Source organism: Symphalangus syndactylus, chromosome 7 (assembly GCF_028878055.3).
Source record: "Symphalangus syndactylus isolate Jambi chromosome 7, NHGRI_mSymSyn1-v2.1_pri, whole genome shotgun sequence".
Classification (NCBI taxonomy): Eukaryota; Metazoa; Chordata; class Mammalia; order Primates; family Hylobatidae; genus Symphalangus; species Symphalangus syndactylus.
This window is the reverse complement of record NC_072429.2, coordinates 24,921,413-24,948,206: the sequence shown is the minus strand read 5'-3', so window position 1 is coordinate 24,948,206 and position 26,794 is coordinate 24,921,413. Positions and strand designations below refer to the sequence as shown.

General features: G+C 35.1%; 1 protein-coding gene and 1 long non-coding RNA gene across 6 annotated transcripts in view; one reads left to right on the top strand and one right to left on the bottom strand.

The window, feature by feature from the left end:
- The window catches only part of LOC134737194 (uncharacterized), a 58,752-nt gene extending 47,211 nt beyond the window's left edge, over window positions 1–11,541 (bottom strand). The window contains exons 1-2 of the long non-coding RNA XR_010121838.1: window positions 10,073–11,541; window positions 6,770–6,838 (exon numbers count right to left, since the gene is read on the bottom strand). This is a non-coding gene — a long non-coding RNA (uncharacterized lncRNA). The remainder of the gene's footprint in view (window positions 1–6,769; window positions 6,839–10,072) is intronic.
- Window positions 1–26,794, top strand: part of GABRA1 (gamma-aminobutyric acid type A receptor subunit alpha1) — a 52,761-nt gene that overhangs the window by 8,498 nt on the left and 17,469 nt on the right. For all 5 annotated transcript variants that reach the window (XM_055285366.2, XM_055285365.2, XM_055285367.2 and 2 more), the window contains 3 exons: window positions 10,097–10,164; window positions 17,550–17,770; window positions 19,950–20,032. In XM_055285366.2, coding sequence (XP_055141341.1) covers window positions 10,097–10,164; window positions 17,550–17,770; window positions 19,950–20,032 — 372 coding nt within the window. The remainder of the gene's footprint in view (window positions 1–10,096; window positions 10,165–17,549; window positions 17,771–19,949; window positions 20,033–26,794) is intronic.

Genomic DNA, 26,794 nt, shown 5'->3' with positions numbered 1-26,794 from the left:
TCCCTAAAAAGTCAGCATAATTTTACAATATATTTATAAAATTTCTCTTCATCCTAGTTTAGAAAATTCTATTTAATATTTTGACATGTAAATATGAGTATTATCTGACAGATTTGTGCATCATCTTCAATTTATTAAATAATTTTACACACAAACTGTTAAAATATTAACCATGTGGTTATATTATTGTTCAGAGTACACGTAGCAAGCTGTGACTGTTCATTTCCTTTCAATTCATTTCCTTTTAATTGTATAGAATAACTCTTTAATAAATGTATACTTTAACCCATTCACCAAATAAATTTTAGGAGAAATTATTTTACTAATCATCATATGCACTCCTAGACCCTGGAGAGCCATAGACCTTGAAGATATAAAGATTAGACTGAGAGTACATTGAAAAGCTAATTTTCAATACTGGTGATACTGGTAGATTTGCTTACAGGAATAACTACATTAATTCATACTGCCACATTGCTATTTTTGTAGAATCCACTTTTATCATCTAGTTAATCCCAGAAAATAACAAAAATAGATATGTATTTAAAGAGCAGAAATAGTAGTTGTCTAAGTATAGACAAGCTATCTTCCTTTTAGTGAAATGAGCCTAATATGCTATAATAATTCCAGGACTTGAGAAAATTAACAGTGGATGTGCTTTTATCTTTACTAAAGATGGTTTTTCTGATATTTCTGATTCCTGGTAACAATGACTTTTGAGAGTATGATAGAAATTAAAACAAACAAAAAAGTAGCTCAAATATTTTCTCTATTTTTCTTCTAAACATCCTACTGGAATTTAGTACACTTAAATGTGATAGATTTGAGATTTATGAAAAAACTTTGATACTGACTAAACTTTTTTTAAAATATTTTTTTTGGAATTTTTTGTAATCCTTAAGGAATAAAATGGCACATGTTTATTACTTATATCTACAGAGTCATCAACATTTTAAAGTACATTTTGAGAAGGTATCTGTCATTAGAGAACTATACTTTAAAATACTAAGTATAATTTTAAGACATCTTGAAAAACATAACCAGCATTAGACTTAGAGAAATGTGATAATACCATGATTGCTGGCTTCTATTAAGTTGACATTATCGCAGCTTTTTTTTTTTATTTTTGCAGATTTGCAGTACTTAATTTTATTCATCTACCATGAATTTTTGGTACTTTAAGTATGACATGCATCTCAGTAGATCTCAATTGCAAAACAGACCCTCCCTTTTTATTTATTTTTTATAGGAGCCATTTGCCTCCAGATGAAAAGACTATGTAAAGGAAATACGTGAGATTATCATTAGCTTATAAGGGAGTAAAACTTTAATTTTATGATCACAGCTAGGATGATTTCCTCTTGCAAGATAAAGGTGCCCACTGTCTTCTTTATTATGGCAAAAGTCTTTTTTTATATAAAAGTAACAACATTATGCAAAAAACAGGGATTTTTGCTTCTGAATGTCCTCAGGAAATAGAAAAACGTGATAAGCTGAGACTTGAGACTAATACAAGAAACTCCTATATTTGCAAATCCATCATGACCTGTTTTTTAGAAACACACTGCATCAGAAAGTATAGCACTGTTCTTAGTTTATATGTACCTTGGGTTCAATAATTAGAAAACAAAATATATAACTTGGTTAATCTAGATGATAAGAATCGGTTTGCAAATATTGTAAAACTGTTTTAAAAGGCTGCCTTTTCAAGGATAAGAGCAATCATGAGGAACTGCAAATAAAAGGATGACTAATAAAGAGAGATCTCTAGGAAGGGATTTTTAAAGGTAGAAGAGTTACAAAGGATTAGAATATGTGGAATTCTAAAAATTTAATATGGTTTATTTGGGATTGTAAAGAGAAAAATAAGATAGCTATGTTCATAATTTAAGTGCAATGTCAATGAAGACACTTTTAAATAGACTTGAGTTAAAATAATCAGTATCCAGAAAATACAAATAAAAATTATCGGTAATTACTGAATTCATTCCTGTCCATAATCGCTTTGGTGGCAAGGTGTGGGGAGCTACTACTTTCTTGCAACTAGAAGCTGAGCAATGTTTTTGAAAGATCTCTTACCTAAAGCATGGTCAGTGTAGAAGAATAAAATAAGGAAAAAAGGATAAAAGTCAGAAAAAATGGGAAGATGTGAAAGAAAAAAGTTAAAAAAAAAAGGAAAGCAAAAGAGGATAGAAAATAAAGAGAGAACAGAGGGGAGGGAGAGGAACTGAGGAAGTGAAGGAGAGCAACGCAGAGGCAATTAAAACTGAGACGAATTAATCTCATGAGCCTGGGGAGACTCAAGTGTCCCTTGATCAATTTATATGGCTTTTTCAGTTTTAAATCAGGACGAAACCAAAATTTTCCCAGGAAATTCATTTTCCCAAGTTTTCTCCTCTTTTCCCGTATAAACGAAGGAAGCCTGGATGTTCTCCAGCTTCCTAAAAAAGTAAATAATGCTCCTGCTGTACTGCACCCATCTGCGTGAAATTTCAGTCTCTTTCATATTGGCTTCCCCTGCACTTTGGGCATGGGACAAAAATAATCCGTAAACAGAGATATGAGTCTGAATTTTGAAGGAAGATAATCAGGCTTTTATGGATAGTTAATACTCTTCCACTGATATGTTTCTCCTCCATTTTGCCCCACCATATATACAGGCTACACTTTATTTACAATAAGCCAAAATCCCAGGTGAGCCACACTGATGTACAGTTTATCACTAAGAGGCGATGCCACCAAGCTAAGGGATTTTTCTTCTTCTGTACATATGCTCGTTTTCACACATCTAACTTACAAAAGACATATTATTCTATAAACACATTCATTTCACTTCCTGGAAAACAAATTAGGGCGGATACTTCTTTAACTAGAACACAAACATGATATAGCTGAAGGAATGAGGTCTTAAGTGAGTCACATTTTGAATTTCAGAAGAAAGAACTTTTCATCCTCTCTCTCCCTGTTAATGGTAGTTCCTGGAAATATTGTTATAATATCTGAATCAGTCTTCAACTTAATATCAGTGTATAATATCTTGGATGATAAATGCCTCTGAAAAGTTTTGTCCTCAAACCACATAGATAAGACAGCAAAGGAAACAGAGATGATTGTGTATTCCTAAAACGACAAACCCTGAGAGAAGAGTGGAGAGGCAGATGATGAGAAGTAAGATTGTAGGTAGAGAACAGACTACCTTTATCCCTGCTACACATTTAACAGATATTTAGTTAACATTTTCTTTTTTCTGTAAGTGTTGTAGATTTGGATTCTTTTGGTTTTGGGGGTTTTGTTTTGTTTTCATTTATGGAGTTTCTTTGAGAGCGTCAATTAGAAGAGCATTAGTAACTGGAGCTGTCTCTGAATGTATTTTAACAGTAACATATTATTTTACAAATCATTTATGCCTCAAAGTAGACTTTCCCCTTACCATCATATTTTTTCCTAATCTTGAATTATTTATGCAATATAAAACCTTTAAGACTAACCTTTATCCTGATTGTGGCAAGATATCTCAGCTTTAAGATATAAGAATTCTCAACTCCTAATGCAAGGCAGCTGGGTTGGAAATTCCCTGCAGTTGGCAAGATGCTGTTGGCTTTTTAGGGAATTGGCTTGGGTCTTGGGTTCCATTTCTTTATGTAAAAGTAAGAAAAAATGGAAAACTAAGAGTGCTCTAAAAAGATCAAATTATTTTTTGTGCAACTTTGTAAAATTTAGGTGACTCAAGCATAGGGAAAGCAGCACAGTTTCTTTTAAAATTCAACTTTGACCTATCTCGGGATGATAAGATGTCTGATATTCGTGTGATCTTTTATTTTATTTTATTTTATTTTATTTTATTTTATTTTATTTATTTTTTGAGATGGAGTCTCGCTGTCACCCAGGCTGGAGTGCAGTGGCGCAATCTTGGCTCACTGCAAGCTCCGCCTCCCGGGTTTACGCCATTCTCCTGCCTCAGCCTCTCCGAGCAGCTGGGACTACAGGCGCCCGCCACCACGCCCGGCTGATATTTTTTGTATTTTTAGTAGAGATGGGGTTTCACCGTGGTCTCGATCTCCTGACCTCGTGATCCGCCCGCCTCGGCCTCCCAAAGTGCTGGGATTACAAGCGTGAGCCACCGCGCCAGGCGATCTTTTATTTTTTAAATATCCTTTGTAACATTGAGATCAGAGAGAAACATTTTGTTCATGTTCAACTAATGTCAACATACCTATTTTGTATTTATATTAAGAATACAAAATTTTAAAAAATAGCACAAAATAATTTCTGTTACAATGTGATAGCATTAGATAAAATAATCTAAATTACTGACAATTTCCAAATAAAATTAAAAGATGGTTAGGTTTATCCAATCTCTTGTTGTTGTTTTCGTTGTGTTTACCAGAGAATAGCCTTTAGTATTGTGTTTTGAAATTCTACTCTGGAATCCTTCCTTTTGAATTTGCTGTCATTTTCTCTGTGGCCTTTAATGCAAGGTATGGAGCAGATGCTCAGACTTTGGCAAAATGCAATACATTTCCACAGAAATACTGTACCTAGACATTTCATAATTCAACAAATTATAGAGAAAAGGTAGTTACCAAAACCCCAAGAAGTATGGTTAAAATGAACAGAGAATACCTTTTAACATTTACTGGCTGAGGTATACCATCAGCTCATGAAGCCACATTGTCTAATGAATTTAACCGAGCTACCCAAAGGAATGTTCTAGAGTGTTTAGAAAACTTGCTACTTTCATCTTTTCTGTGGTATATAAACCATCTACCTGATCAGTGCCAATATTTTCCTGAGATAAAATGAAACTACTGCAATGTTTGTCTTTCTGTGCCTGCCTTGTTTCACTCAGCATAATCACCTCCAGTTGCATCCATGTCATATGTTCTCACTTATTAGTGGAAATTAAAAATCAGAGAAATTAAACCCATGGAGACAGAGAGTAGAAGGATGGTTATCAGGCAGGATAGGGTAATGGGGGGAGGGAGGTGGGGATGGTTAATGGGTACAAAAGAAAGTACAAAAAAGTGGGAAAAATGCCTAAGACCTAGTATTTAATAGCACAACAGGGTGACTGTAATCAGTAACAATGTAATTGGACATTTTAAAATAACTAAAAGAGTATAATTGGATTGTTTTTAACATGAAGAATCAATGCTTGCAGGGATGGGTACTCTGTTTCCTATGATGTGATTATGATGCATTGCATGCTTGTATCAAAACATCTCATGTACCACATAGATATATACACCTATTAGGTATCCACAAAAAATTAAAAATGAAAACATTTACAAAAAAGTAACCACTGCAACTACGTCCAAGTTATGAGATGCACAGTATTAGTAAACAGCCATTTTTTGTGCAGCTACTCTTGACCTTTTTATATAGTTTCAGTTTCCCATGTTGATTCCAGATCCAATGTGGGATTTTAACAAAATGTTGTGTATAGATCATTGCTTTTTTTTTCTGGCAGAATCAGAATTCTGTACTTGAAAAATAATGTAGTGCTCCTGAGATGAGAATCTCATTTGCTATATGTCACAGAATGCCATTTTTGGAAAACTTAAGAGAAAACAAGGCCCTAAGTATTGGCATATTTCTGTAAGATTGTTAATAGTATTATTCTCGTATAACTAAAATGCTACCCTGTGAACGTGAAATAGGGTGCCTGAGAGTTATCACAGTTTGTACAATTTTGATCAAGACTTATACTGATTACACATTGCATGCTTGTATCCAAACATCTCAGTACTCTGTAAATGCATACACCTACTATGTTCTCACAACAATTAAAAATTATAAAAATTAAAAAAGACTTCTACTGACCAAAAGAAATCCATTTCTCCAACAGAAAAATATACATTCTTTTTTAAAGGTTAGCCCTCTGTCAATAGAAACTGCTCATATTACAGCATATGGAGGGAATTTATCAGTGGAAATAAGATAAATAGTTCCTGCAATGATATCGACCTTTCTTCCTAGGACATGCTTCTATCATCTGAGTTATTGGAATCCCAAAACACCGAAGAATCAGGGACTGGTCAAACGCCTTGAAACTTGGGCGTCTACCCCCATATCTAGACTTAGTAGCTGAATACAGCCAAAATTAAGTAGCTCTACATACCATCTAGGGGATAGTTTCCAGTTTTTCTAAGGCATTAACTGAATGGAGATGAAGGACAGGGGACAAAAATATTGCTCCAATCAAGCAGGTCAGCAGGGAGCTGGAACATTGCTTTATCCAGGAGTATACATTGATGTTTATGTAGGAGCCCAGGATATTTTCAGTTTCCAAACAGGACCATTTTAAAGTAGGGTTTTGAGATACATTTTATTGTAATGACTAATGTTAGTCCATTTAGTCTCCATGTAGTGCCTACCTCTGTGAATCAATAGACACAAAGCAGCTTAAATAAGGCAATAGACCTCCTTCATCAGTTATGAACCCATGGAACTGGGTCTAGTTAAATATTACTCTGAGTTCCTCAGCAGACAGCATTTCCAGGGAAAATATGGACAATACCATATTAAATAAATGGTTGTGATAGCGTTACTAACAAAATTCCACCAACAATTCTTTCGTATTCATTCCCTCACCCATTTTTTTTATTACAGTCGCTCTTGCAATTCACTATTCACACAACATCAGCTATCTTCTTAGACTGCAAGTTACATCATTTCATTTAATTACCCAAAGGCTTCCTACTGCATCAAAATAAAGGTCAACTGCTAGCTGAAATGCACAGGGCTCTTCAGATATGGTCCCACCTACCTCTAGGTTGTCATCTTGTGCCATGATCTTCAGCATCACCAGGATCCAGATATACTGCACTTTCTGTTTCTTAAACATAACACATTTAACACATTTATTTTCACCTCAGATCCTTTGCCTCCTTCTTTTTTTTAATTTTTTTCCTCTCCTTAATGTATTTCCCTCGATCTTACTAAATTTTTCCCATCTTTAAAGTCTCATTTCAAGTTTTATCTCTTCAAATGACATTTTTTAGAGCACTTATAATCTGAATTTAATTAGCAGAATGTGTATATGTGTGTTTTTGCATAACTCTGTAGGTACTTACATCTCTATCCATCCCCTAATCGACCTAAAATATGTTTTTCCTAAAATAAGTATGTGGTTTGCTACAGAGGAACAGAAGCATTTACAGTTTTACTCATCATTGTATTACTGTTACCTAGAAGAGTGCCTAAGTGGCACATAGAAAATGTTTAATAAACATTTATTGACTAAATTAATGTACTCAATAGATGCCTCTCAAAGTGTTTTGGCACCACAGTGTTATTTGAACATCACTCCAATGCTATGTAGTCATTTGAACAGGTATTATTTCTTCATTCAAAATGTAAGAATAGAGACTCAGAGAGATTAAAGGATTGTACCTAAAATCACATAGCTTGTTCTCGAGAAAAATCAGACTTTAAATCTGAGTGTTTAGATGCTTAATCTATTGTGCTTACTACTTATTTTACTACTCTGCTTTTCTCATTTTTGCCTCCAGTACTAATCTCATCTTTTTGAATTATCGCTTCAAAACATATGTTATTTCAAAACTTATCAGCAAGATATCAATATTGTAGAAAATTCCCAGGAAAAACAGATTAACTGTTTTCTGAGAGTTAGGGAATGTAATATAGTATTTGTATATATATATATATATATATATATATATATATATATACACACACACATATACAGTGTATATATGTATAAGTGAGGATGTGGTTTGAGGAAAATGATTAAGTTTATATTTGAATAGAAAGTGGATGTGTTAGACCATTCTTGAATTGCTATAGAGAAATAACTAAGACTGGGGTAATTTATAAAGAAAACAGGATTTATTGGCTCGGTATTCTGCAGGCTGTACAAGCATGACACTGGCATCTGCTTGGCTTTTGATGAGGGCCTCAGGAAGTTCCAATCATGGTGGAAGGTGAAAGGGGAGCAATATATACATGGCAAAAGCAGAAGTGGGAGAGACAGCCACACACTTTTAAATGACCAGATCTCATGTGAACTTGGAGATAGAGAGCTCAATTATCACCAAGGAGATGGCCCAAGCCATTCATGGGGATCCACCCCCAAAATCCAAACACTTCCCACCAGGACCCAGCTCCAAAATTGGGGATTAAAAGTCCGCATGAGATTTGGATGGGGACAAATATCCAAACCATATGAGTGGATTTACGTGGATGGTGGCATTCCAAGAAAGGAAATTTTACTTATTTTCATATCTTTCTGAGTTTTTTAAACTTATATTTTGAAGTTTTTTTTTTTCTAACAACACAACGTATTATATTGTTATATACGCCTCAAGCGTACCCTACAGCTTTTGAAATATCTTAGAGTAGCAGTCCCAAATGATTTGCGGAAACATGGGTAAACAAGGTTGACCATATTTATTTAAGACATGATTTCTCAGAGACATTAGGATATTAATGTTTTCAACAGTGTTATATAATTAGCAGAGTTTTCCAGCCACATAAACTTCCCCCCTCGCTGCCCCGCCACTGGACACTTGCCAAAAGCTGATGGCAAATCAAATGAAAGAATTTCTTGGGTATGTGGCAAAGGAGATATATTAGAGGGGAACATATGAGGAGGGGTTTATTTTCATTGTCATAAGCTATGTTCTCATTTTGAACTTTTAAAAGGGTAAACTGCAGATAATTCCTACATCAAGGGGCTCATTTAAGCAGTTTGAAGTCAATTTTTTGTGCAAAAAATATTGTATTGTTATTGAAGGGAACATCTCTGATTCAAAATTATTTTTTTAGCTGACTTACACATTATGTGTAGGGTATAACATGACCTTCTAGGGATACATTTATACTGACAGTCTTAACTCTCCACAAGTAAATTGCTAAGGGAAAAGGGCCAGCTCTTGATTTCTAAAGGAAGTCATCATTTTATAAATTCAAAGGAATTTATAAAAGGCGAATCACCTTTTTTATGTTATATGCCAGAGATACAAATACCCTGGCATATGAATATTTGTATATGGCTAGAAAGATCCTCCAGGTGTTTATGATACTCTTGGGAAATTTATACTGTACTTTAGCAAGACTTGTTAACTCTTTAAGGTCTCAAGAGTACGTTTTATAAATGTTTGTTTTCTTGCACTAAATCATAACTGAATTATCCAAATTATTCCTCGGGAAAAATATAAATTAAAAAAATTTAAAAAGTAAATAAAATAAAATAAAAATAAATTTTTTAAAAAAGTAAATTAACTGTTAAAGATACTAGACTGCATTTTTCAGAGCTAAAGATGAAAATTATAAAGTCATATTTTTCATTTTCACCCCTCAACAAATTGTTCCCTTTCTGAAAGCATTGTTTTTCCATTTCTTGGAGAATGGCAATATTTCTCTGGAAATGTCTGTGTTGAGTTGTCATAGCACTATAATTAATATGCTTTATTGGTTGATATATGTGCCATCAGAGAACAATATAATAAAATCACATGGAATGTGAAACAGAATATATTAAATGAACTTTTTCTGTGCCATAATATGTTTTTCTCATCCTGAAAATTGAAGAGACTTATATATGATGTCATATTTTCCCCAGGGAATAATTGGATAATTCAGTTATGATTTAGTGCAAGAAAGCAAACATTTATAAAACATACTCTTGAGTCCTTAAAGAGTTAATAACGCTTGCTAAAGTACACTATATATTTCCCAAGAGGAGCCTAAATACCTGGAGGATGTGTCTAGCCATGTAAAAATACTTAAGCTTAAGCTATACCAACATGCTAATGTATTTTCATTACAATGTGAAGCAGTTTAGTATCATTTAGGCAAGTATGTCCACTCTTGAAGAATTCATTAGGTAGCAGCTGAGTTTTCCATAAAGTCTGCCTCCCAAAGTGGCATATTTAGGCTTCATTCTCCATAGAAAATATTAACAGTGAAATTTTATGTGTGAGCAGTAAATTATCAGGACTACACAGTGGACCAATTTTAGAAATAGCTAATCAAAGCCAATCAATTTCCCATTTGGGTGTGAGTATGTGGTGGTGAGATCTAACAAGGACGGTTGATAGATACTCACTCGCTCAATTTCCTGCTTCACCAGAGCGTGTAACCGAAGTGAAGACTGATATCTTCGTCACCAGTTTCGGACCCGTTTCAGACCATGATATGGTAAGTGGACACTTTATCTTTGGTTTTCTTGGAGAATTTTTAAAATTTACCTTTTCAAAGAAAAATATAAACTAAGTTTTTAGGGAGCAACCTGAAAAGTCTTGGCTATACTTTTCTGTCTTTCTGTGTGTAATATGTAATACGTAATATAATATTTATACAATAGAAAAATACTCATTTGCATTCCAGATCAGACCTATTTTCATGATTTTCAACTACTGCAGTCATCTTTTTTAAAAAAAATATCTAAAAGGATTGGTTTGCCTTGGTTAATACCCTGCAAGCCATACAGTATGAGTTGCGTTTCATTTTAGTTAGCAGGCCATGTTGATTCAAGGATGCTGTTTTCAGGTAACCAGAACTGTTATAGAATGGCCGTAAACATTATGATTTCTAAATTATTTTTGGCTACTAAAAACTAAAAGGAAATGAATGTAAAAGTTGGCCAGAATTAGACAAAAATACTTAAAATACACCACTAGGAAACATTCTGCTTCATTGCAAAAAGCATTCATTAAATTATTATCAAGAGTGGAAATACAATGAATCTATACCTGCTCTTTTTTTCCAGTCCAAATAAATTAGCATGAATTTCTCTTCTGTCTGATGGGAGTTATAGAGCTCTACAGAAATTATATAATATTCTTGAACTTATAACAGCCAAGGTTCTATATAAGCAAAACATCATAAAGGTGGTCATGGAAACATACCATTATGAATATTTCAAAGATACATTAATTGAATACTATTTTTGAAATGCCTCATGTTAGCACCAGCTTACTGTAAAAGTATTTTGATTTCAAAATAGCTCACAGAGGGTCAGAATAAAACTTACAGAAAATATGAATGGCAGAGTAAAAGCCCTGACAAGTTCTGTGGTAAAATAAACAAACAAACAAACAAAACTATATTTAATCTGGTGTTTTTGCAATTGTATTTGCCCAAGACCTTTTTTGTCATTTGACTCCTGTTTACATTCTGTAGAACTAATATTCTGTGAAGTGAACGATGGGAAATTCTGGCCCAGAGGATAATTAGATATTTTAGATTTTAAGACAAGCTTTGAAATATGCCAACTGGACAAAGAAAAATACTTGGAGTATATAAGAGGTAACAGAGTGGTAACTAAGAATGCAGATTTCTGAACCAGATTGCCTGGTTTATAATGACAGCTACTTCACATAGAAGGGCATGTCCTTAGGGAAGTTACTTAATATCTCTCTGGATCAGTTTCTTCATGTATAAGGTGGGATTAATAATGCCACCTAACAAATTTTAGCCATTACTAATATGCAAGAAATATAATATGAAAGTCAATCATACTTGTGAATTTATGCATCTTACAATTTATTTTGTAATTATGGTCAGTCTGTAGACCACTTTATTGAAATAACATGTGATACAATGTATTTTACTAAACTGACAACTCTCTGAGGACCCATTGTGATTCTCTCATGTTGGAACTCAGTCTTCCCACACTATTCTTTCATGGTACTTTCATAATTAAGAACGTTTATTAGGTCCCAGTCATGTTTAAGGTCAAATATAAACTGTTCTGCCTGAATTCCCATAAATGATTTTGCTACTCTCTGTCACTTGTTCCCAATATTAACTGTTTGTTTTAGTCCTGCTTTCTGTGAGGCAGTGCAGTGTGGGGGCTAGCAGGGCTGGCTCTGGGATTCAAGCTGGTTGAATTCAAATCTCACCATCAGCAGCAGCATGACCTTGAAAAAACTGCTTAAGCTTCTAAGGCTCAAAGTCTTTCAAATGTATATATTATTATAGTTGCCTATTCCTGCAACATTTTTATAAGTTTTAAATGAGATGTGCAAATAAAGTGTCTATCAGTAGTGCTCAATAAATGATAGCTATTATTATTTTTACCACTGAGATCCTTATTGTGCCATGTAGAATTCATGGAAATTTTTTCTTGTCTTTACCCATCTAAATGAAATACTTCCGCAGAGGCCCAAATCAAGACCCAAATGCTTGATGAAATCATTTTTATTAGTCCAGTAGCAAATTGACTTTCTGTTTTTGTATTCTAATCACATGTATTGACTATAAAATACCTTTTAGCTTTTGGCCACATATATAGCACTGCTTTGTAAACTTATTTCTCTTATTTATAAATAAATATCTTATTTTCTTAAATTGTTGCCAAACATGTAAAGGCACATGTGTTTCACATCTTTCACAGTATTAGTTCATTGTTATCTTAGAGTAAATGTTAAATTACTATTTTCTTGGTGATAGGTTTAGGAGCCTATAATATTAAAAAAAAATTGAGGTCTTGTGGGACCTAATAAGTTATACCCTCTTTCCTATCTGTGTTCTGAAACTTTGAGATATAAGACAATAGAGTAGAAGGCATGGGAAATTAAAATGTCATATACATTACTAATAATGATGATATTACAGAATGTGACTTATATCTGTAGACAACTAGATTTGCAGAGAGTAGGCACCAGAATCAACCAGATTAACCCACCCAGTCATAGGCAGTGTTGAGTTTCCTTTGCTGGGGTGTACATTATGCATATAAAACCTCCAGCATGGAAGAGCACAGGAGAATTTTTCACTCTTACAGGCAGCCAGCAGCCAAATGGAAAAGACAAAAGGACTGAAATAGGTAAAATTGATATCTTTTTCCAAATTAACCTATCAGATTAAATCCCCTTCCTTCCTTCATTTTTCCCCAGTAGAAGAGTGTGAGGGAATTGGGAGCATGCAGAAGTTTCCTTTTTCCCATTGATGGAAACATCAAGAGAGGGCATGCAACATTCAAAACATCACACACTGATGGCCATACTCATCTTAGTACTTAGAATAATATAAAATTTGCTTAATGGCCATTCTATCTCAGTCTCTGGCACCTGGCATGGTGCATCACAGAGTCAATGTCCAATAGGAGTTGTTGAAGGACAATGCCCAAATGAAGCCACAGGCGATCAAAAGCTTTTCTCTTTTCTTAAAAAATAGATGGCATGCCTTTGAGTTATTGCTTTAGATTAGTTGTGATTTCATAAACCAATGCTGGAGTTTTAAAATCTTAGAATAGGCTTTTTGATACACCTTCAAACCTGTGATTATAATATACATTTTATATATTACATTTGGTCAAATATCAGGAATAAGGAACAGTGTGTCCAACCAACAATATTCCCTATTGCCTAAAACCTCTGAACAAGACAATGTTTCAATTGCTCGTCAAAGAATCAAATTAGCCATAGGTCTGCCACTGGTTTGCTAGTAGCTGGTAGAAATTGTACCTGACCACCTTGCTTTAGAAGAATAATCATTTAAATTACATTACAGGAGAATTTTGTACAAGAAGAAGCAGCATGATTTAGAAGTAATCAAAATTAGAAGGCAGAAAGACAAAGCTATTTTTCAAAATGGGAAAATTTTGTAGTTTTTAAAGTGAGAACTAATAGATTAATCTATATTAATAACATAACAAGATTTAATGCTATTGAATGCTTACAACACATTAGGCACCATGCTAAATGCTTTCTAGATATTTCATCTTATCTTCGTGCAAACCTTTTAGCTAAGTATTATTCTTGTCTATATTTCCTGGAGAAGGAAAGTGACCTGCTAGCTAAATGTAGCAACTTGAACCCAGGTTATTCAGCCCTAGAGACTCCATAGCTCCCAAGGCATCTGACTTCATCTGGAATAGCAAACAAAATTAGGACAACTCTCCAACTTTATTTTAAAAGCCATTAATTGGCAGTCAAACAGAACATTCCCAGGGCACTAGGTTCTGACAGAAATATCCAGGCAGTACAATCACAGAGCCTTGTTTTCCATAGTGCTTAAAATGTATTAAGTCAAAGCACACACAGATGGTAATAAATGGCACAGGCAGGAACACTTCAATACAATATTTATTTAGGAACATAGCGGATGTTTTGTCCCAGATCTTCAGACTAAGACTCACATTCTCCAGGGACCTACACTATGGAACAGAGCAACTCAGACTTTTCACTTAAGTGGTGGGAGCTGGAGCCTGGAAACTTGAGCAAATTATTTAGGGTAGCTTTACCTTTGTCCAGCCTCTCTTCCACGGAGTCCCCTCTTTTGCATTTTGTTTTTACTTAACTTGGTTTCGACCACCTTCTTCCTTTCCTTCGATTTCCTTTCCTACGATCCTTCTAAAGAGAAACACATTTTCATGACCAGCTACATAAAAACCTAATATAAATTTGTGTTGATAAAATAATAAAATGAGAGGCAGATAATAATTTCTAACTTTTACTAAGAGGTTCCTATGTTCTAGGCACTCTTAAAAGATGTTCTCACAAGTATCAACTCACTTCTCACAATTGCAGAATGAATTATCCCACTTTATAGATTAAGAAACTGGGGCCTTAGCAAGAGTAAAATAATTACCTAAGGCCACTCAGCAGGTAGGTTCAGAACTTACATCCATAGTCATTATGCTATAGTTCTGCTACTTGCCTCCCTTTTTCTAGCTTCCTTAAGAAGGGGCTTTGACCGGGCACAGTGGCTCACGCCTATAATCCCAGCACTTTGGGAGGCCGAGGCGGGTGGATCACCTGAGGTCAGGAGTTCAAGACCAGCCTGACCAACATGGCAAAACCCCCTCTCTACTAAAAATACAAAATTAGCCAGGCCTGGTGGCTCATGCCTGTAAATCCCAACTACTCGGGAGGCTGAGGCAGGAGAATAGCTTGACTCAGGAGGCGGAGGTTGCAGTGAGCTATGACCACATTATTGCAGTCCAGCCTGGGCAACAAAGAGTGAAAATCCTTCAGAAAAAAAAAAAAAAGAAAAAGAAAGAAAGAAAAGAAAGAAAGAAAGAGACAGAGAGAGAGAGAGAGAAAGAGAAAGAAAGAAAGGAAAGAAAGAAAGAAAGAAAGAAAGAAAGAAAGAAAGAAAGAAAGAAAGAAAGAAAGAAAGAAAAGAAAAGAAGAGAAAAAAGAAAAAGAGGGGGCTCTGGCCAATCTTCAACCAGAAGCCCACTCTTGGTCTAATGAACTGTGCCCATGGGGGCAAGGTCATCTTATAGAACTAGCTTCTGGGAACTACCTGCTGCTACCACAACAATCACACAGGGAGAGTTCTCAGAAATGGGAGACCAAATATTTACACTGTTGGTTAGGCAGAAACTAATTTTCATCAACTGCTTTTATTTCATTTTGTATTTCAACTTCTAACAGTGCAGAAAATGGAAATGAAGATTACCCAGCGAGTGTTGCTCTGTGTGTGTGTGTATGTGTGTGTCTGTGTATGTGTGTGTGTCTGACTGGTATGGTATTTGAAGGAAGAATGTCCTAAATGAATTTGGGGATTCTATTGTCTGTCATTAGCACAAATGAAGCTGGTGGCAAACATAATAAACATGTGAACATCAGGATTTTGGCAAGTTTTGACAATTTTTTGAAATTATTGCCTTTGGGATACATCTTGTCAAAGATTTGGTAATACATCTAATTTAAGTTTAGTTTATATTTAACATTTATTTTATTTTCATAAAACCTCTTTGGAGCAAGCAAATAAATGAACCAAAGGCTAGATTCATGGGGACGTGGTCACTTTCGGCATCCTTGGAACTTTGATTTGCAGGTGGCCATTCATTCCTTCCAACAGTAGTTGAACAATCTAAAGTCATTCAGTTGGATAGAAACTAGAGCTTATATGGCTAAGTCCTGAGTAACAGAAAATTTCATCATATATTATATCCCTACCTCACAAACTTGTCTGTCATCCAGAGAGGAAAACCTGCACATCCTGAGGTAGATCCATCCACCCAGTTTTCCTGACAGGCATTGGCACATTGTATCACTTGCTGATATCATCCACAGTCTCCCTTCCCATGGAAAATGCCCATCGTACACCTTCATGAGTTTTTCTTACAGTGCCCAAGCCTAAACAGTCTCTCCTTTGCTGAATTTACTAGGTGCTTAGGAGATGTTTGTTGGTGAGTAAATTCCCTTCATGTATTTATCACAGTGCCTTTCATCTGACACTTCCAGACACAAAATCCTAACCAAGAAACAAGGTTAACTTGTCTTGTCTACAAAGACAGTCTGGCACCAGATTACACTTCCTTGTTTGTATCTCAGTAAGCAATTAGTACTATATCTGGTGCATTATAATACATTTAATAATATTTGTTAGTTACTTGATCAGTAAGGGCTCAGTAATGTGAAACATGTGCCAGAGAACACACCTTCATTCAACCTTCACCCAGTATTGCTTAAGCCCTTGGAAGGAGACATGTAGTTAAGTTCGTACACAAAACTCCTAAACACAAACATTTTATTTTGTAGGTCCTAATGACAATATGTATAAGATTTAAAAAACACAACTGCTTTGTGAAGTAACAGGGCTTAAAGGATTAGGAAAATGTAGTGTGATGTTTTCAAGTTAGTTCTCTTTCTGGTTTGGAGTATACTAAGATTAATGGAGAATGTGGTAATCTCTATTTCAAACCATTGAGCTCCAAATTTAGTGCCAGTGTGGCAAGTACTGCAAGAAAGATGGATGTTACCCTTTTCCATTTTAGGAGCTGGTAAGTCACATTGCTTGTTTTCAGATTAGCAGATGTTTGTCTCTGGGTATTGCCATAAGGAATGCTGTGTTTATTCAAATAAATAGATTCCCTAGCTGTGAATGATGATGAGCTTCAAACACTTCTCATGTGGCTTATACACATGTACAATCACAAACACATACTCACACACACTGACACACTCTGCATTCTTATTTTTGTTCTTTTTCTTTTTGAAAAGGATTCAAATTACCAGTAGAAGCAGTTTCTTTGTTTTCATTATCTTCTTTAATGTGTAGGATAATTGAAAGTCTATATACATTATCTGTGAAAAAAATGTTTATTTAGCCAAAAAAAGATGAAATTTTTACACCCATATTGGAATCACAATTTACTTGGGTGTGGGCACGAGGTTTTCAGAGACAATGAGAGGGCCCCCAAAACACTATGCTTTATCTTTATGGCTGGAATTGTCTAATTTAAACATTTTTTTTCTGTGCATAATACCCTCTAACATGAGTTTGTTTTAAAATTGTGATATATTCTATTTCTTCTAGTGCTGCTGTGATAGGGTGGAGGTGGGGTGTTACTTTCCTTTTATATATCTGAGCAGATAATTGGAAAAATTTTTCTGACCAAAAAAATGTCAGGCATTTTAGATATTTTTTTTAAAAAATCATTACATCAACCAGTGATTCTCCTGACATCAACATGTACATGCTATCACACGTTTACTTCTAAAAACATCACCTAGCTAACATTATACTTCCAAAGTTGCAAAAATTATGCACTGTCTGTGTTAGATATTTGCATTGCAAAATACAGCACAGTGAACTCTTCGTCATTTTCCAAAATTACCTAGGAATATACAATAGATGTATTTTTCCGTCAAAGCTGGAAGGATGAAAGGTTAAAATTTAAAGGACCCATGACAGTCCTCCGGTTAAATAACCTAATGGCAAGTAAAATCTGGACTCCGGACACATTTTTCCACAACGGAAAGAAGTCAGTGGCCCACAACATGACCATGCCCAACAAACTCCTGCGGATCACAGAGGATGGCACCTTGCTGTACACCATGAGGTAAGGATGGCTGCACTGCCATTTGTGAATGTTGCTGTACTTCATTCCCTTCCACTTGTAGGCAATCGTCAGGCTGCTGAGCCATGGTGGAATATCTGCTTCCTTGTTTTTCAACCTTAACAACCTTAAAAATCTCTCCAACCTTTTCTAATTCCCTCAATCGAGGATGAAGTATTATTTATGCAAATGTTTATTTGTTTACATCTAGTTTTATTCTTAAATAATTTTCTGTAGCTAGGTGGATTCAATATAAGGAACTTCCTCTCTCTACTATAAAACTCATATATTCCTGCATTCCAGTAAGATCTAAATTTCCAGAAGCCATCTGATGATTTACATCTGAAAACATTCCTACTAAAAATGAAGTAATAAAAAACAGAAAATATGGAAAGTTACAAAATTCATAAAACACAGATCCATGTAGACATAGGTATTTTAAGAAGTATTTGAATTCACAATGGCGTTGATAGCTAGAAGAGAATATAGATACTATTAATTTTGCTCAAACTAAAGACTACGTATACATTTCTGTTTTATAAACATTTCCCCCTCTTTAAGATTGCTGTAAAGCCTAGCATCTATTAAGTGTTCAATACCTTATGATTGAATGAAGGAAACATGAATCAAATAAAGTTTTGAATTTTATATAGAAAAAAAGAGATGTTTAAAAGTATTCCTCGTTTAGGATAAATTAAGAATTGTCTGGAACTCATTCTTGAGAGCAGCAGTAATTTATTCCCAGATGACTTGTTAGATACGAGTTTTTTTACATTTGATCAACACTTAGTAATTCAGATTTTTCAATTGTTTCTTTGGTACAAAAAGGTAATAAAGGCAAAATCCTCAATTTATGGATTGTATGCAAGTACAGTAATATTTTGCCTTTGGAGAAAGCTGCCAGAATGCCTAGTTTTTCAAACACAAACATCCAAAAGAAAAGAAAAGAAAAAATGCTTCAAGAGACACTTTAGATGTTGAGCCAACTAATGAAAATGTATTCGGACTTAAAAAAAATCTAAAAGATAGAAATAGAGGACCAATGGACACATGTCTTGAGAACTTTCTAGATTATCTAAGCAGGACCTATTGGTATTTGAAATTTGAAGTATTCTCCCCTGATGAAACACCCTATACTTGGCTTTGAGCCTAAATCTGGTATTCATTCCAATTCGATGGCAATTTTCTGAGGAGAGACTTGCATATCCTAAGTAGTTTATTGATTAATAGTTTCTGATGTATGCAGTATTCTTCATCTGTATCTTTCATCTCCTAAAATTTTCCTTTGCTAATGTGTTTTTACTGTCTTTAATAATTTAATTTAAGGATGCAATTTAATCATTAATTTATACTTTGTATATTTACTACATTTCTTGAGCTACTTTATAATGTGGGTAAATATACTTGCTAAAAATCATATGAAGGACATGAATATAAATTTCCTTATAATTCTACAAACTGAAAGCAAATATATTTCAGTGAACTTCTTTCTTAGCAATCCAAAAGAAAAACAAAACAAAACAAGAATAGATTTCACATCCACAGAACATCCCAGGGACTAGAGAGAAGCACAGCAGAGTCCTAGCTTCGATTAGATGGTGGGTTTGTAAATAAAACCAAATGGTTTGCAAGTAGTGAGATCATATATGGAGACGTATTAATCTTAATCTCACAAAGCCTGAGGAAACATCCCCCTTCAGCTTTTCCTACTTTCTTTTATGCATTTGGTGCTATTTTAGAGAAGGAAGCAGAGAGAGATGCACTTAGAACAGGAGAAATTCTCTTCTCTTCCGTGCTATCCATGTCTTCCTCTCAAGCAAGGATAAAGTAGTATTTACGCAAGTGTTTATTTGCTTACATCTAGTGTTATTCTCAAACAATTTGCTGTAGATGAGTGGATTAGTTAACTGTTGTTAGCTAATGGAAAATATTAACAAGGCTTGCCCATTGTACAATATCAGGGGTTGCCTTTTTTCTTAAAGCAAACAAACAAAAGGATAGAATCCACTCGTTATTGTAAATATGTATTTTTAGATCATTTGATTATTAACAGCTCAGCATAACCCTGCAATTTATGCCTGCTTTGTTAATCTATTTGCTACAGTTAATAACATTCCACTTGTACTTATCAAGAAGTATCTAATCTATATGGCTCTTGTTTGTATTCTATGTTTCCCTTAAGGCTGACAGTGAGAGCTGAATGTCCGATGCATTTGGAGGACTTCCCTATGGATGCCCATGCTTGCCCACTAAAATTCGGAAGTTGTGAGTAAATTTATATGGATTTTTCCTGATTGTAAGTCATTAAGTAAGAGATCTCTAGCTATATCTGTGATAAAAACACATAGATAAGAGAATCAAGAAAATTTAAACAGCAATATACTGCATGGACCTTCCATAAGTAGTGCTCTGTGACTTCACTTTTTAATGTTGCTTCAAGACAGAGGTTGTTCTTTATCTACTGAACTAGAAAGCATGGATTAAACTAGTTATTGAAATAATTCTATTTATGTTGAAGTTGTATTTATAGAAAAAGAAGTGAAGTGTGGATGCTTCTACTTCATGGATAATATTTTCCTCTCAATTAATAGAGATCATTGTGTCTGTTTTATATCTTTACTGACACTTGTTTGATCTTAAAAATAATTAAATTTGTTTACCAGATTAAAGTGTTGGTAGATGGCAAAGGACAGTAAGTGTTTCTTAATAATGAAGCCTACACCAAACTGATGTTGCGAAAACACAAATACCCTAATCACAGGCTTAGAAAATTAGGTGATATGTCTGTGCATCTCATGGCATTCATATATATATATATTAGTGCTCTTGAAAGTATCCTGGATAAATGCCCTTCATAATAACTTCCTGGGTTTCAGCTGTTTGAAAATATTCAGAAACACCTTGGAGCAGCCAAGAGAAAAATGACTGTGAGAGTCAGGTTCTCTGGTCTTTTCTTTACCCTTCTGCTTTCGACTGGTTTACATGCATGGAGTGAGTGGGAATAATGTATTCTTGGTTTCCTGCAGGGGAGTTATGTACAAGGACTGAGTCAACTCCTGGACTACCTAACTGATTTTCTGTTCTCACTAGACAGGCAGTCTAAATGACTATTTTGGTGAAGATATGATTCATAGAAAAATAACAGTGGTAGTGTAGGAAGACAGAAAGTAAAGAAAATAGCAAAAGGCCTTCGGGCTCCTAGCAGCATCAGTCCTGGAGAGAGAATTTTATTTATAAATCCCATTTTGTACTGAAAGTCGAAGATAAACTGCTTCAAAAACTCTAGGTTAAACAGCCATTCGGTGATAACTCCCTTCTCCCTGCTTTTTTCCCAATTTAATATACATTCTTTAATATGAATGATTATGTTTTCTCCTGAATAACAGATCCATTTGTAATAATGATCATATGTGCTATATGTTACTTGCATGTCAGATAGTATATTAAGTATTTGTACATTTATAAGTTCATCTAAATGACAACCTAATCTTACAGTTAGGAAGTTCATACGCCATAGTTTGCGTGGGACAGTATCGGTTTATACCTAATATACTGGTATAATTTTTTTAAGAGACAAGGTCTTGCTCTGTTACCATGGCTGGAGTGCAGTGGCACAATCCTGGCTCACTGCAGGCTTGTCCCCCTGGGCTCAGGCAATCCTTCTGCTTTAGGCTTTTGTGTACCCAGGACTACAGACATGTGCCACCACGCCTGGCTGATTAGTAACTTTTTTGTATAGTTGTGGTATAGACAGGATCTAGCTATGTTGCCCAGTCTGTCTCACACTCCTGGTCTCAAGTAAACCTTCCACCTTGCCCTCCCTAATTTTGGGGATTACAGGCATAAGCCACAGTGCCCAGCCTGGTATAAATACTAATAATTCCCCCTATTACCTTAAAAAATCCTAATTTGGAAAATGAACTGCATATTTTTAAAAATTAGTCAGGAATGCTTTCAGCAGTGAGAATAGCTGAAAAAATGAGAGTTTATCATTTTATACAAGATGTGTGAAAATGAGTGCTGATACATTTCTGATTGGTTCAGCATCCTAACAAGGCCACTGTCTTAAGATGTCTTTAGATATTCTTTCTCATCACAAGATGGCTGCTGTAACTCCAGCCAATGCAATTCTGTTCATGATAGAAGGTAATAGTTGGTAAAAATGAAAGGAGTAGTGCGTATATAAAAAAGATAAAAGCTTTCCCTAAAATCCTAATAGAAATCTACTTACATCTCATTAATCAAATGTCTCACATTGCCAATGATATTTGCAAAGAAGGCTGGAAGTAAATATTTTCAACTGGACACATTGTCAACCTGAAGAATAGTGAGGTATTTTAAGAAGAGGTAAATGTATAGTGAGTAGAAAACAGTGTCTCATGTAAGAAAATTGAAGCTAAAGAAAAATAAGTAAGCTGTTTTCCACCTCAGAGCCATATGCTCTTTTCTTTGCCTGGATTACTCTTCCCTTGGTTCTTAGCATGGCTGACTTCTATCTCTCCACATGTCAGCATAAATGTCATCTCCCAGGGCCTTCCCTGATGACCTTATCGAAATTTGCTTACAGTCTCAGCAGTCTTGTTGATCACAATGCACATTTATTTTATACCATTTATCACAGCAATGATGATTCATTTTATTTATTGTTTAACTTTTTTATTGCCTGGAGACTGTAACGTCGTGAGAGAAGGACATACTTTGTTCAGCTTTTCCTAGCACAAAGGCAAATACACTGTAGGTTCTCAGTAAATATTTATTGAATGGATAAAGGTTACAAGACTCAGGCTTTAAATGCCCCTTCACTGTTTAAGCTTCAGAAAAGAGAGTATAAGACTTGTGGGGAGTGAAACAGAGCAGACTAGACATTGAAGTGCAGGCTTTGATGGTCATGCTTAGCGGAAAAGAAGACCATGGCTAATTACCACTGCCTGGCATTGGCACAAGAAGAGGCAGGGGCAGTCCATTTGTTGTCCAGTCATTTCTCTGACTTGGCCTACTTAGCATATTTCAAAGGTGAAGAAACTGAGGCAAGAGTGGGCTAAAAATATTTTGACTCGTTTTTTTGAAGTAAACGTCTTGCCGAAATATCAGAGAAAAGAATAGGGAAGAGGAGTTTTCAATAATTTACTGGAACAGTCTGTCATAAATGTTTATGAATATTCTGAAGCAACCTCATCCATATGGTGATAAAATCTAAAGTTGAGAAGCAGTTTGTTTCTGCAGTTTGATTGTTAAGGCTAACTTAAACTTTCTACTGGTTATGGATAAAGCTCTCTTTATAAAGTCAGCTAACCTGAGGACAATGTGTGTGATACAACTGTGATCGTTTCACTGCTGTTGAGAAATATACCAAATAAGGCTTTGTTTCCAAAAGAAGAGATTTGGGTTACAGATTCTGACATAAAGACCTAGGGAAAAGCTGAATCTAGTAAGGCCTTAATATATGATTGTTTTTTGACTAATTATCAAAAACAATGCATTGTAAACACACTGAGAGGAATGAGTCCAAATTTGAATGAATTCTGAACAATGTACAACTTTAGGAATCATTTTGTTCATGTGGCTCATACAAATGGAAACACAGAGACTCATAAAAGCGAAATGATAGTGTCAATTAGCGGCTCTCCTGATACTAAGTAATATACGTTCCCAGTGTTTTACCCCCACAGAGTTCTTTCATAACACCAACCAAAACCTTCTTGTCTTTTTTATTTTATTAATTGATGTTTTTGAGACAGGGTCTCTCTCTTTTGCCCAGGCTGGAGTGCAGTGGCACAGTCATGGCTCACTACTGGCTCAACCTCTTGGGTTCAAGTGGTCCTCGTACCTCAGCCTCCTGAGTAGCTGGGACTACAGGCACATGCCATCACACCTGGCTAATTTTTAAATACATTTTTGTAGAGACAGAATTTTGCCATTTTGCCCACACTGGTCTCAAACCCCTGGGCTCTATAGATCTGCCCATGTCGGCCTTAAAAACTCCTGTGACTACAGAAATAAGCCACCATGCCTGGCAACCTCATGGTCTTATTTTTAAAACTTTTTGGGGGGCATTATAATTTATTCGAAATTGTAACTTAAAATTTTTGGCTAAGTAGCTGAAGACTCTTTTTAACCTCACTTTTCTTATGCTGGTGTCTCTGGTCAAGTACATTTTCATAGGAACTATTTTCTGGTAACTAAAATTTAAGGAAACAATAGGATATATCATCTTTGCTAAGGCCTTAAGTATATCTGTATTCTCCATCTTAAAATACCAACTTTCATCATGTGAATCTACCCTTCATTTTGGAAGATTCTCGTGGAGAGACATGGATAATGAGTCATCTGCACCTTCACAATGATGTCATGTTTGTAGTAGATGGCCTACACATTTTCATAGGCAATGGTGCTTCTATGAAATTGCACGAAATGAGACACCAAAATAATATAAAATGAAAAGTCAATGGTAACACATTTTTCCCCCTCTACAACTATATTAGTAGCTCCATAACGACACATGACAAAGGATAAAAAGATAGGGTGCAGACACTGTTGCTAACAGCAGTGCAATATAAAAGCAAGAGTTTTAGTTTGTTGTGAAATGACACAAGATCTAGACTTGGTTTCATCACTAATTGCACGACCACCAAATATCTTTGCTTGGCTTATGCAAATCTATCTAATATACAGTTTTGCCTAGAAAAATACTTACAAAACACAGTCAAGTCAAATGAATGGCATCCTAAGTCTTTATCTTGGTTTTCCCAGTTATTAGTAATGTCTGCTTAAAACAAGTCATTTTATTTTTTTCCCTCAGTTTACCATCTGTAAAATGCAATTAAACTCTATGACTTTTGAGGCATTTGCAAATTGAACATTCAATCATTCCATGTTACCATAAACTCATTATGTCTTCTTAGGTAAGACGCTTCCATTAAAAAACACTAATTTATCATATAAAAAAATACTGAATGTGGTTATCTACAAATTGTAAGCGATAGGGTCCTTCTCAAGCTAGTGTGCTCTGCCTTCTTCTAAGAGATTTGTAAATCACATTTTACAGCCCTCCTAATAGACTCAGTACTCCTACTATACACAATGCTGAAATGCTTCCATTTTTAAGACCATGAGGATAACCACAATTAAAAAGGAAAAACAAAGATAAATTCAAAAGTATCCATTTCGTACTTTTACATGTCCCATGAACCACTAAATTAAGTTTTAGTTTATTCTCTTAAACTTATGGAAAATTTTGTTTTTAAAAACCATCTGATTATAAATTGATGCAGAAGTGATATTGGAACTGGCAGGCTACCCTTGTAAAATGAGGGAACACTGGTTACGTTTTTCTGCATCACTCACCTCAGTGAAAAGTAATCATGTTAGAAGCTTTGTTTTAGGGACTGAGAGGCATGGCTCACATCTTTTTTCAGACAGCCTTATTTTCATGTAAAAAAGCAACCATAGTTTTACACCTCATTATATTTTATCTGGGGAAAATATGTATTGGACAGAACACAAAAGCCTGGTTATTTAAGTGGGGATTGGGTCAAACAGAGATGCATTATGACTTTTATGAGCCCTAGGCACTTTTGCCTTTGGAGGCCATTCCTCCAAGAAGAAAATTAAAATTATTTCATGATCGGGTTGCTACAAAGATGAATATAATCCAGATTATATTATATTCACTTTATCTTCGGATTTCAAAAGAAATTAAAATATTTTTGTGGCCTCCTAAAAGTATTGAGGGCCTCGGGCCCTGTGCCTAATGGAGAAGTTGACTGTTGGCCAATGCGTCAAGCTCTTGTCATAGGCCAACATTTACTATGATGCCTCCCCCTCAAAAACACTGGAAACAGCTTGCTTTTTCTAATGTGATATTTTCTTAAGTGTTTAACCTCATTCAGCATCTAAATAGAAGAGAGCACCAACCTATATGAAGTAGTGTTATAGGACTAGAAATCAGAAAATGTATGGAATTCCTTTTCCTTCTCTTTCTTTCTCACTCTATACAATCTCTCCCTCCAAACTGTGTAAATTATCCATCAGAATTATGACCTAACCTCTCATTAGGAGATGGCCAAGTTCAAAGTGACATGGCAAATAAAAATGATTGAGAAGAGTGATAGAATGTAACTCATCATCACGGAAAATATCTATAAGAAGGATAATCAATAGAAAAGAGGAGAGTAAACTCAGACTTGCTAATGGACAGGCAGCAAAATTTCCAGTGATTTTTACATTTATCATGACCTTCACATTTATCATGACCTTTTCCTGGCTTAACAATAATTTAGACCAAAGCTACTGCCTCTAACCTCATTTCATCTCTCATATGCTTCACTCTAGTCAAACTGGCCTTCCTCAAACTAGTCAAGCTTTTACCTGCAATAGAAGAAAACACTTGGGAGGCTGAGACAGGAAGATTGCTTGAACCTGGGGGGCGGAAATTGCAGTGAGTTGAGATGGTGCCACTGCACTCCAGCCTGGGTGACAAGAGTGAAACTGCATCAAAAAAAAAAAAAAAAAAAAAGAAGAAGAAGAAGGAGAAGGAGAAGGAGGGACAGGGGAGGGGGAGGGGTAGGAGGAGGAGGAGGAGAAGGAGAAGAAGAAGACACTTGTTAATTTGTCTGTTGGACAAACTCTTTCCCCAAGATTTTCACATGTATCTGCCATGTATTTGTATAAATGTTACCTCCTCAGAGACAACTCTGTCTGAGCCCCTTACCTTACTTAGGATAAGTCTCCATCCCTTCGTTTTCTATCCTTTTACTCGGTCGTGTATGACTCTATCACACTTATCTCTACTTGAAATTACTATGTATTTGCTTATATGTTTTTGTCCCCACTGATACAATGCATATTCCATAAGATAAAGAACTTTTGTTCTTATGTTCACTACTGTATCCCCAGAAAAGTATTTTGTCCTTTGTAGCTCCTTATAACCATTTGTTGGAAGAGTGAATAAATGACTTAAAAAAAAAATCAGAAAATGTGTTTTAGTTTTTGTAAATTAAGGGATGTGAGCTCATCTTTCCTAGCCTG